General features: G+C 40.5%; 1 protein-coding gene across 18 annotated transcripts in view; it reads left to right on the plus strand.

Annotated features, from left to right (window-relative positions):
• The window catches only part of TENM2 (teneurin transmembrane protein 2), a 753,358-nt gene that overhangs the window by 722,041 nt on the left and 18,766 nt on the right, over window positions 1-12,551 (plus strand). For all 18 annotated transcript variants that reach the window (XM_028717464.2, XM_028717467.2, XM_028717466.2 and 15 more), the window contains 2 exons: window positions 2,458-2,633; window positions 6,113-6,348. In XM_028717464.2, the coding sequence (XP_028573297.1) occupies window positions 2,458-2,633; window positions 6,113-6,348 (412 nt within the window). The remainder of the gene's footprint in view (window positions 1-2,457; window positions 2,634-6,112; window positions 6,349-12,551) is intronic.

Consider the following 12,551-nt stretch of genomic DNA (forward strand, 5'->3'; position numbering starts at 1 on the left):
TGTGGGGACTGAGGCTGAAGGTGATTTTTCTGCCTTATCCAGTGTCCTGTCACAAAGGGAAGGAAATAAGCAAGATTGGATTACACCAGCTCCTGGGCCATAGCTGTCAACAATCCCTTATTTGGTGGGAAACTCCCTTATCCCAGCGCCGTGTCCCACTGCTGTCCCTTATTGATGATGTCCCTTAATTTTCCCGGGTTTCATGCTCGCCCGGCTCGGGAGGGAAGCAGCGGCTCGGGGTCCTCCGCCGTGCGCGAGAGAGAATGCGCACGAGCTGCCGCATCTCCGTCTCTCCCTTTTCCCCCTCAGGGGCACATCGTGAGCAAAATCTCTTATTTTGGCTGCTGAGCCCTTATTTTCGAGGCTGCTGATCCCTTATTTTCAAATCTGTAAGTTGACAGCTATGTCCTGGGCTGGTGTAATTTTCTTGCTAGCTTTGGGGGGGGGGTTGGGATGGGGAGGCTATGCATTCTTTGGATCCATGCCTTCCCCTGCTCCTCTCCCTGGCATGCCCTCCTTTTGAACCTAGCGACCTCACAGCCTCTGACATCAGCATAGCAAATGCCTCTGAGGTTGCCACAGGAGTGAGGAGGGGGGAACTGGCCCTCTCTGTCAAAACTGCGCCTCTGCCCTTCTGACACAAAGATCTGCCTAACCTTATCACTGAGTGTAGCATTATGTATTTCAGTTGGAGCTGCAATAACTGCAGAATAAAGATTCCTCCAAAGTAGAGTACCTTTATCTTCAAAATGTACAGCATTTGGTCACAGCAGATCCCGAACTTGTCCAGAGGCTGCTCCCCCACGGTGGGAGCAGAACCGTAGCTAGGTGATCTTCCACCCCTGGCAGAACTGCCCAGATTGTGCCCCCTAGGTAAAGACACCCCTGACCATTAGGTCCGGTCGTGACCGACTCTGGGGTTGTGGCACTCATCTCGCTTTACTGGCCAAGGGAGCCGGCGTACAGCTTCCGGGTCATGTGGCCAGCATGACTAAGCTGCTTCTGGCGAACCAGAGCAGCACACAGAAGCACCGTTTACCTTCCCGCTGGAGCGGTACCTATTTATCTACTTGCACTTTGACATGCTTTCGAACTGCTAGGTTGGCAGGAATTGTGCCCCCTAGCCACGGACAAATTAGCTCTTCTTTCCACCTCTCCTCCAACCCCCCATTTCTACCCATTCAATTCACCCTCTATTTAAAACCATTTTTTATGGGGCAATAATCAAAATTTATATTTATGGGCATATTTTTAGCCAATTTTGTGCGACCCCATCGCTTGCGCCCCTGGCAGGGGCCCACCTCACCCGTTCCTCCCTGGGTGGGAGTCAGCAACTTCCATACCAACCAAAATAACTACAGAAACAAGGAAATCAGGACACACAGTTTTCCCTAAAGATCACTTTTATCTGTGGCCAACTTATTGGTCCTATTCACTGGCTCATTTCACACATAATACCAAGTCACAGTGAGAAAAACATGATAAAATTCAGACCTCACACCTTACATAGCACACTCTGGTTATTGCAAGACATGATTTGGAATGTAGTGGATGTAACCACTCACTATAGGTTGTATTTGCTGTCCAAACCAAAACTGCAAATTGTTCTTTGTGAGATACTAACATAATTTGCTGGTTCAGATGCAATGGCAAACTATGATATATCTTAGATGAGTTATTGCACAAGTGCATATCAGGAGAAGGAAGCACATGAACAGAAGTGGTTTGCCTGAGATACAGTGCCCTGATATGCACCTGTGTGCTGACTCTTCTGAAATGTAGGTAAAAATGTAACTATTTTTGTATGTTAAATTATTTACATTTAAAGCTTTTAAAATTTATTGTTTTTTTGCAATTTAGATTTTAACGTTTCCAAGAGTGACATTTGGACTTTGCTTATTCTTCCTTCTCCCAGCTGAAATTTCTGCTGTCCCTCTCACAGACATTTCCAGGCAGATAATGTCACTGCACACTTTGAAGAATGAATTTCTCTGCAATATTTTTTTAGTTTATCTTATGAGGGGGAAATGGAAAGAATGGTTGCTCAGTAAGCAGAGGCAAAGAGAAGATGTTCTTGCACTCTGTTAATATATCAGGAATTAAAACTGAGTATCCAAACAGTTCTCCAGGAAGATTCATAGGGAAAAAGGCATCCCCAAAGGTTTGCTAGATGCAGCATACTCCTTTCTGGTCCTAGGGTTCTATTTGCCTTGGCACGTGAATCTAACAGTTAATTGTTTCTCTAAAATGCTGGTGCATCTTTGGTTTTGATACTGAAAAAATATTGTACACCATTCATCTTTGCTGTAATAATTTGCTCCTGTGATATTTTTATTTCCATTCTCTAGACTTTCACATCTGTTTCATATTTTTTAACTTCAGAAAGTACATGTATATATTGGCTCCGTTCATTTTTGAAAACTTAAATATGTGGGACTTCTTTCTTGCATCTTTTAGTTATGACCATGAAGGACGCCTAACCAATGTGACTCGCCCTACTGGTGTAGTAACCAGCCTTCATCGTGAAATGGAAAAGTCCATTACTATTGATATTGAAAACTCCAACCGGGACGATGATGTCACTGTAATTACCAATCTCTCCTCTGTGGAGGCGTCCTATACAGTTGTTCAAGGTATAGAAATGCTTCTCGAAAGAATCATTATCCAATAACAATAATCACTTCTGAGTTAATGAATGTCCACATCACTACCACCCTTTCCATAGGACTGGAAGGAAGCATAGATATTATATGTTCTGTTGTTGTGCAAATGCATTTGTTCACAGAAAAATAATTTCATGTCCTGTGGATCATTCCAGTTCAAAAAAAAAGGAAATCAGATTGTTCAGCATTTTTTTAATGCTTCCCATATAAGATTTAATGACAAGTTTGAGAAGGAGCTATATCCACACATTAAAAACGTTCCTCATGGGTGATAGAAGAGCCTCCCAAGATGAGCTCCTTCCAAACCTCAACACATTTGTGCTTCTTAGGCCAGGACTAACCCAGATCTGCAACTTCTCACTCAATGCAATACGTATCTTGCATTGATTATCCATGCTGGGGATCCAGGTGACAACCATGCTTTTATTTTGAAAGCCATTTATTCTTCTTCATGCTCCCTGTGCAGACATACATGTGTGTTAGGTACCCGTGTAGAGCTTATCTCAGGAGCTTTCTAAAGCTGAAACCTGTGAACTAGTGCACATGGTCCCCCTCTTCAAGCAAAAATATCTTACCTATTGTACATGCCTCAAGGAGGAGGAAAACTCTTTCCTTCAGTTTTCTTTTGACTGATACAACAGTCACATCGAAGAAACCTTCCTAGTGGAGATTCTCTTCAGTGAGCTTTCTTAAGTCCCTGTCTTTTTGTGGTTTGTTGGGAAACTTTTACTTACTCGGTTTACATTAATTAGATGGTTTTTTCATGGTTTGTGGTTGTTTATTTTAATCAGGTTGCTTCTTCCTTTGCCCTGTGCACCTATGAGGCAGTGGGTCTTGTTTCCCAAGTATTCACAGTGATAGAACTAAGATACAGATCTCCAACAGCTGTGATGGCTGCCTCATCTGTTTAGGAAATAAATCCTGCCCTCAGGGGAAGGAATTTGCTAAACAAGGTTGCAGGAACTGACTGGTCATCATATTTCTGTGCTTCTCTCTGGAAGTGAATTTTGCGGACATCTGATATTATGGCCTTTGAGTTCACTTGCTTCCACCTCCCTTGTACTTGGGTTGTTGGCTCCCCCATGGGCACATGACACTTATTTGTTATAATTTAAAACTGCCCTTTTGGCAGCTGTTACATCAGCTAGCATGTGACTTATTCTGTGACTCAGCATATCTTTGCAACCATCAAGATAAAGTGTTTTTATACTTTGATAATGGTATTTGTTTGCCTAAAGTTATATCCAATTCCATCTCAGTCAAGATTTGATTCTTCTGCATGTTTTCCTGACATGGAAAGCACCTTTCAATTGCCACATGTTCAGAGGGCTTTGTCCTGCCACCTTGATAGAATTTACCTTTGTTCCAAACAAGCCATGTTTACCTGCGTGACCCAATGTAATGATGTTCATAAAGCTTTACACCTTGGATGTATCAGCAAGGCCTGATGTATAATTCATTAGAGCTTTCTAAACAGGGTGTTGCTGTTTTTTGCCTGAATACCAGTCACTAATTGATGTTACCTTAGATGATCACAACTCACATACCCTTTCCCTCTAAAGATGCCTCATTCTCAACTGGGACATTTTTTACGTCTCAGTCATGAGACAAAGGACATTATTTTCCTCCTTGAGGCATGTGCAGCAATTAAATCATTGTACCTTGAGGCATGTGTGTCTTATCCTGAACTTCTACTCTTGAAAGTTTCCAGGGCATGCTCTGCACAGATGCAGCAAACAGATGTGTGAGTGCATTACCATGCACACAAAAATCAAGTACAGCCCAAAAGTAGAATGATGAAGAGGTCCCAATGAAAGAAGATTGGATATAGAAACAAATAGAGTATGCAGAAATGGCGATACTTACTGGAAGAATTAGGAAATCAAGAACACCAAACTTTTTAGAAAGCAATGGAAGGGGTTCATTGAGTATTAACAAGCAAACTGTAAACATGAGAGAATAGACGATTAAAAGAATAAGTTAAGGCAATTTGGAGTATGAAGGAAAGGACGAAAATAAATGTAAAGAACCGAAGAAAGAGGGAGAAGGGAGTCGAAATTGAAAATGTTAAAGTTATGGTTAAATGATTGTAATGTATATAAGTGAAAATTATAAATATTTTTTTTAAAAAAAATCAAGTACAGATAAGCAAGCTGGTGTCTCTCCCGTAGGTCAGTTTAAAGCATTTTTATTCACTCACCTATTTTCCTGTGACCAATTTACCTCTAGTCTGAGGTCAGGAGAGAGTTGCCAAGAGAACTTAACAGTCTTAAGGAAGGCTTAGATTTCCTCAGCTTCAGAAGACAAATTTACAGCATAGCCACTGCAGCAGGGATTTGTAAGGGAGTTAATGGGAGCCTTACAAAAGCAATTCCATATTTCATATGCTATGACACTGTTACCAAAACTGCAGTGAAATGAATTTTGTTGATTTTTTAAAATTGAGAAATAATGTCACTGAAAACAAACATTGTCACACAACAATAGCCTTCTGACATATAAATGCCAACATTTATGAACTATTTGCCTGTGTTGCAATGCCTTTATTTCTGTGCTATGATGATTAATTATGTAGATCTTTTCTTTCTGACAGAAGGATAGAGGTTCTTCGATAGCAGCTGGTCACAGCATTGCTTGCTGGAAAAAACTCTTTTTTTATTATTCTAAAGAATAGGTCTGGTTGCAACAGCCACTCGAGAGTATAACTAAGTCATAAACCTGGTTTTATTTCTGTAACTTCTCTCAGTCAGTAAAAAGCCAGGTGTCTGTTTGGCTAGTACTATTTATTCAAGACAGAATGAAGAGTGACATTCTCACAAAAGATTATGTCTGGCAGCTCATTCTGAGTGAGCATCATTCCTTAAGGACCAAAACCTAATCTATAACATTGTGCCATATCTATATATATATATACACACACACACACACACACACACACACACACACACACACACGGAGCTCTTAAACCAGTTTAAAAGGAAAACCTGCTTATTTCTAAGAAAAGTATCCAGCCATCTCTTTTTTTTGAGTTGATTTCTTGCTGACCCAACACTTCAATTAAAATAATTTTTCCTCAGATTATACATGTAGCCACAGATATCAATGATATTTGCTATAAAAATATCAATATACATGTAGCCACAAATATCAATGATATTTGCTATAAAAAATATCAATAGACATTTTGATTTACAATTAAGAAGCAAGTGGGAAACAAAATCCTAATCCTAACTGAAACACCTCTGCTGGCTTCAAATTTTTAATAATGTTGTTCTTCACATAAACAACTAACATCTCAAATACTGTTCCCACTTCCCCACCACACAGCAGTTGCTGGGAAACATCATTTTAGATTTGCAGATGCACCATGAAAGCCTAGAAAATTAGATAATATGTTTTCTTTATGACTAATGCTGCTAAGTTTCCCCCCACCCCTGTTATTGCTTCAGATCAAGTGAGGAACAGCTACCAGCTCTGCAATAATGGCACCTTAAGGGTGATGTATGCCAATGGAATGAGTATTAGCTTCCACAGCGAACCACATGTGCTAGCCGGTACTGTGACCCCAACCATAGGACGATGCAATATTTCCTTGCCAATGGAGAATGGCTTAAATTCCATAGAGTGGCGCCTCAGAAAGGAACAGATTAAAGGAAAAGTTACTGTGTTTGGAAGAAAGCTCAGGGTAAGTTCAACCCAGTCCTACAATAAAACAAGTTCTTTCAGAAATGGGGACTATTATCAATTCCTATAGGCTGTATCATTTATTTCATATAAAATGTGAAAGTGATATATGCCTGGGTTATTTGAACTAAATTAACTATATGTACACATAAGCTTCAACCTCTGTTTGCAAATCCTATCCCACAATCCATTCACCAAAATCAACCCCACCCCAATCTGAGCTACCGTATTAGAAGTGAGCCTGACTGGGATAAAGCCCCAGAAAGAAGGGACTAAAGAGGGGAAGAAGGGACAATTTAAATTGTAGCTCCTGACCATAATGTTAACTGGGGCACACCTGGCTTTGATTAATGGTGCCTGCAGTTGTCATATGGTTTGCTCCTCAGTGTGGTAAAATGCACTCTAAAGAAAACCGGTCAAGCATTGTTTTTCAGGTGTACACCATTCCATATCTCTTTACAACAATTTGAAATGATACAGCCCTAGGCACTATCTGCACTATAGATTAAAGTGGCATGATACTAGTTTCAAACAGTCAAGGCTTCACCCAAAGGTTCCTGGGTACTGTAGTTCGCTAAAGGTGCTGAAAGTTGTTAGGAGATCCCTATTCCCCTCTTTCCAGAGAACTCTGGGAATTGTAGCACTATGAGGGGAATAGGGGTTTTTTACAACACTCAGCACCCTTTGCAAACTACACTTCCCATTATTCTTGTGGGGGGGGGGCATGACTATTTTAAGTGGTATGATACTGATTTAAATGTATAGCGCAGATGGGTCCTCATTGAATAATAATCCAGTACAACAAAAGACGCGGGTGGCGGGTGGGACGCAGGTGGGCCTGTGGGTTAAACCACAGAGCCTAGGACTTGCCGATCAGAAGGTCAGCGGTTCGAATCCCTGTGATGGGGTGAGCTCCCGTTGCTCGGTCCCTGCTCCTGCCAACCTAGCAGTTCGAAAGCATGTCAAAGTGCACTCTGGCGGGAAAGTAAACGGCGTTTCCGTGTGCTGCTCTGGTTCACCAGAAGCGGCTTAGTCATGCTGGTCCATGACCCGGAAGCTGTACGCCGGCTCCCTCGGCCAATAAAGCAAGATGAGCGCTGCAACTCCAGAGTCGGTCACGACTGGACCTAATGGTCAGGGTTCCCTTTACCTTTACCTTTTACAACAAAAGAAGATCACAGTAGAAGAGCATTTAAAAAGCCAGATAAACTAAACATTCATAAAAGCCTACTTGAATAAATAAGCATTCCTGACACTAAAAAGATAACACAGATAGTGTCAGGCAAGGCAGTAAGTTCCAAAGACAGGGCACTACAACAGAAAAGGGCCCTAGGCAATGTTATTCCCTATCCTATTGTGACTGGGCTGTTGGTATGATCTGCTGTATTTTTGGCAAGATAGAGAATCGTATATGCTACTTTGGCTGTGTATGCTGTGTATGCTTTCCACCAAACATTTCAGGGTGGGTTGCACAAAAAGGTTGAGGAATTCTGGGCTATTTCATTTGCAAAGTTCAGAGTCTGAAATCCTGCAGAACACAGTCACATTCGGCAGTTATCTTTTGAAACTTTTTGTTGTCACATCATTCCATATTTACCATTGTAGATTCATATATATATGATGTTTTTATTTATTTTCATGGTACAGTTCTTTGATCAGGGAATGAAGACAATGAATGTTCCACACCCACACACCACAAGCCAACTTATTTGCAGAGGTTGTGTTATACTCTTTGCATGAAATCAGCTCTGCAGTTTGAGGAGGCTCTCAAATAATAAGACCCTAAAATAAATGGATATAGTCCTGGCTCTGAGTAATAAAGCCTTAATAGAAATACTTGCAGTAATTAGCAGAAGTTAGATGTACAAGTATTGGAGCTGAATTCTTGCCAGAGTTAGATTTTTTCCCCCCACTATGTATATGCAAATCAAAACATAGCTTTATCTATCAACACCTCAGCATTTAATTGTCTTGTGTTAGTTCCTGTAACAGTAATCACATATCCATTTAGCTCTTTTAAATGAAAATCACTATGAGATTATAACAGGTTGAGTGGACTGAAAGTGCAATTTGAAAACAAGAGGGAAAGCGTTGAATGTATTTGCATCTCATTTATTTTAATTCAGCATTTTTTCAAACTGCATAGTGAATGAAATTAAAAAGCTGCACTAGAAAATAGCAAAGGAGCAGACAGGAGGCATAAAATACAACACTCAGGTCAGTCACAGACGACACCTTGGTGAAGTGCTGGCCTCCAGATGGAGACAAATGGTGAAGGCTTGTGATTAATGGCGATGCCTCAATATGTCTGTGATTTGCAACTGTGATTTGGCTGAAAGTAGCAGATTTTGAGCCAGCAGTAACAGCACAACCCTATGCATGTCTACTGACAAGTAAGCCTTGTATCAGTAGAGCTTACTCCAAGGTAAGTGTGCATAGGATTAGAGTATTGGGCTACAGTGCTAAACACCTTTTAATGGAGCCTAGTGGGACTTACTTCGAAGGTTTTAAAAATTTCTGCCAGCTACTTAATGGACTGATATGCCCAATGTGAGGGGCGGGTGTCAAATAATTGTTTTGTGGAAATGGACAGTACAGGAGACAATCATTTCATGCGGAGGTTCTGTTCCTGGCCCCTGCAAGTATCGACAGAGCATAAGTATGCTCCCCTTGTTATGCCCCAATACACCCTCTTCTGGGTCCAAAAGGACCTGCTCATGAGTGACCACGCTTCAATTGGACGCACCTAAAATGGTCGCCACCTATATCTGAATTGTACAACTAAGAAGGAATTCTTAATCTTGCTTGGAAACAACACCTAATTCAGAAGCTTTCCCTCTTAAATTTCAACATTCAGAATCTGTTTTGGTTTCCTCGACAGTGAGAGAAAGGAATTATTGATAGTGAAGGAAAGGATGTCTGCACATGTTCAAAAGCACTGTCTTCTTACTATTTCATATGCTCCTGGATGGAGCACTGACTCAAAAAGCAAGCTCTATGTATAAGCTCAGGGTAACTATGAGATGATCTATATTTTGGTCTTGTTTTCTCAAGCATCAGGAATGGAGAATACTTTACACAGAAGCAAGCGAACACATTTGATTGTGTTCTGTGTTTAAGCAGGGGTTGTTTTTCCCCTTTCCTCTGCTGGTGACAGTTTGGAGGAGTGCCCAGAGCATTACTAACAAGGTTGGAGGTGAACTTGAGAAAGTCAGGTAATGGTAGCACCTGGACAGAAACTTGTTAATTGGTTTCAGTTCCCAAATATATTTTTAATTTTTGAAAGTGGGGTTTTAACAGATTTTTTAGCATCACATCCATTTAGGGTTCTTGCATGCATTTACTCAGAATACATAGAGTTAAGTTTGCAGAAATCCGCTGGAATGTGGCACTCAATAAGTTTCCACCAACGTGATTTGGCCCTCAGTCTGTACATTTCCCCACCCATGCTACAGAGGAGGACTGAACTCCTATTGGAAAAAGAAATATGGACAACGTGGATCTTGGTCTGATGCAACTTTTATTTCTTTCTTTTTGCCCATGACTGCCAACCATGTGAAAAGGCACTGGCTATGATAGTGCCACAAGGAAGATACCTGGGAAAATGAAACATTCAATGGCTTTCCAAGTCTAAAACTAGGGGGATGGGGGTGGAAATCATGCTGAACCATTAGCACGCCTATATAAAAGACCTCTTCTAAGCATGCTCTTTGAAATGGCTAGAGAAGTTGTCTCTGCCCCTTTCTGCCTGTGCTGCATAAAGTTCTACTTTTAATCAATCAGGTGAAAACCATGATTAAGCTTGCAGAACAAGAGGTGTGCTATAATTTTGTTGTGTAGACAAGTATTAGCACCTACTGACAAAATAAGTTATCAGCCAGAAATTGAATGCTAGTCTGTTTTATGTGAGTCCTCATGAAGACTGATCTCTTTTGCATACAACTTAATTTCAAGTGAGAAATGTTTTCTGGAAGAGTCAGTAAGCACTCGTAGGAATTGCCTCTTGTGCCTTACACAAGCATGGAAGAACAGGTGTGTGGGTAGGTGGCAGAAGAAAGGCAAAATAGTTTACTAGATAATTTAAAGTCATGCCACTGATAATAATGTTATTCTTGTTCCCAGAGAGAGTGGGAATGTGGGAATTAGTCATTTTGTTTGGGTTTCCATATAATTAATATGACACAGCAATTATACTCTGTGGTGCTTCTTACTCTGCCAGTAGAAAATGATGTTTTGGAGCAGGTGCTCTATGTTCCTGAGTAATGTTTATGAAGCTTGTTTGCTTGCACATAGACACATCCATACATATTCCATTATTAGAATGGTGCATCAGAGATTAGTCATTCTCATAATAATCATGTAGTTTCCCTCCACACTTCCAGATGGTGAACTGAAGTGGTGGTTGCCTAACCACAATGTCCCAGGGTATAGCTAAGTAGAACTTTGTGATCCAGACCACCTGGATTCAAAATACGGGGCAACATTAAGCCATTCATTTGAGCACTTGCTTTTGGAAGCTAGTACTATAACAAAACACTCTGTATCGGAATGATGGCATATAATAAACTCAATTCTGTCACACCTACTTCCCAGGGTCTGGTTGTAGGATGAGGGTGAGATTATAAAAGCAAGCAGGCAGTAAAAGTGCGAAATGTATTACGTTCACCATGTCTCCTAAATCAGCCAGGTACTCTCTCTGCCTCAGAGAATGTGCAAAAAATCCACAGCCTGATTGTGGCACCTCAAAAAGGATACAGTAGAGATGGGAAAGGTTCAGACAATGGCAACCAAAATTATCAAGGGCCTGGAGCAATTCTTGTAGAAAGAAAGGTCACATCTGAGGCTTTTTAGCTCAGAGAAAAGGCAAGTAAGGGGCAACATTATAAAGGTGTGTAAAACTGGACATGGTGAGAAAATAGAATAGACTGGGAGAAGTTTTTCTCTCTCTCATAGTAATAAAACTTGGGGTCATCCAATAGATGTTGAAAGACTGAGGACTAAAGTATTCCTCACGCAACACATAGTTAAACTATGGAATTCACTCCCACATGACAGAGTGATAGCCACCAACTTGGATGGCATTAAAGGAAGTTAAGAAATACCTTATTTTTCCGTCTATAAGACGCCCCCATGTATAAGACACCCCCTATTTTTGAGAACTCCTATTTCAGAAAATGGGGAGAGATATATCCATGTATAAGATGACCCCAAATTTTTGACGTTATTTTTTATGGGGGGGAACCTATATACGGGAAAATACAGTATTATTGGAGGATAAAGCTACCAATGGCTACTAGCCACAGAGGCTCTGTTCTGCCTCAGTATGCCTCTGAGTACTAGTTGCTAGGAATCACAAATTGGGAGAGTGCTGTTTTGAAGATGACTCTCTTTCTCCACCTAAGATTACACACACACACACACACACACACACACACACACACACGATGTAGGCAAATTTGGTTTCTTTATGGGGACTGCTGAAATGCAGGGTAAGAATTTGGACTTCTTGTTGTTGCTTAAACGAAGATTCATTTAAAAATAAAAAAGCTACTCGTTTCTTTGGAGACAGCCTACTTGGCAGTATCAAAACCTTTTCTGGGAAATCCTGCATGAATAGTGATTTTTACGACTTATCCACTGAGGAAATGAAAACCATGGTAAAGAGCGACCTACTTCATTAAGTGGAAAAAATCAGAATGCAGAAAATGAATGATAATTAAAAATTATTTCCTTACAAATATAGAGTTGTATTAATTTTCAAATTGCTTTCTCTGTAACAGAATTCCTACAGAGTGGGTTGGGGTGGGAATTGAGCTCACCCTTGCTGTGAAAATAATTCAGAATAACTTTCATATCCTCAAGAAAGGCTGGGGGTCTATTTCCATATTGTTTGATGTGCTGTTTAAATTTGGATAAGAGAAAATGTTGCTTAATCAAAGCTACTGTAAAATATAAGCTGAAGAACAGATTCTCAGGAACCGATGAATACTTCTTAAGTAGTCACTGCTGTCAAAAGATATCTAATTTAAAGACTTCTACTTTATTAATGGTGCATTCACAATTAAATTGCTTAAGAAGCTTTATTAGATTACAGTGTTGGCCTGGATTCTTTGGTCCGTCTCCAGTGAATGCAGTTATTTATCTTTCGTATTACAGTATTCACTGTTTGCACATGACACATTTAAGGTTACTACAATTCCTTGT

Source organism: Podarcis muralis, chromosome 2 (genome assembly GCF_964188315.1).
Source record: "Podarcis muralis chromosome 2, rPodMur119.hap1.1, whole genome shotgun sequence".
NCBI classification, from domain to species: domain Eukaryota; kingdom Metazoa; phylum Chordata; class Lepidosauria; order Squamata; family Lacertidae; genus Podarcis; species Podarcis muralis.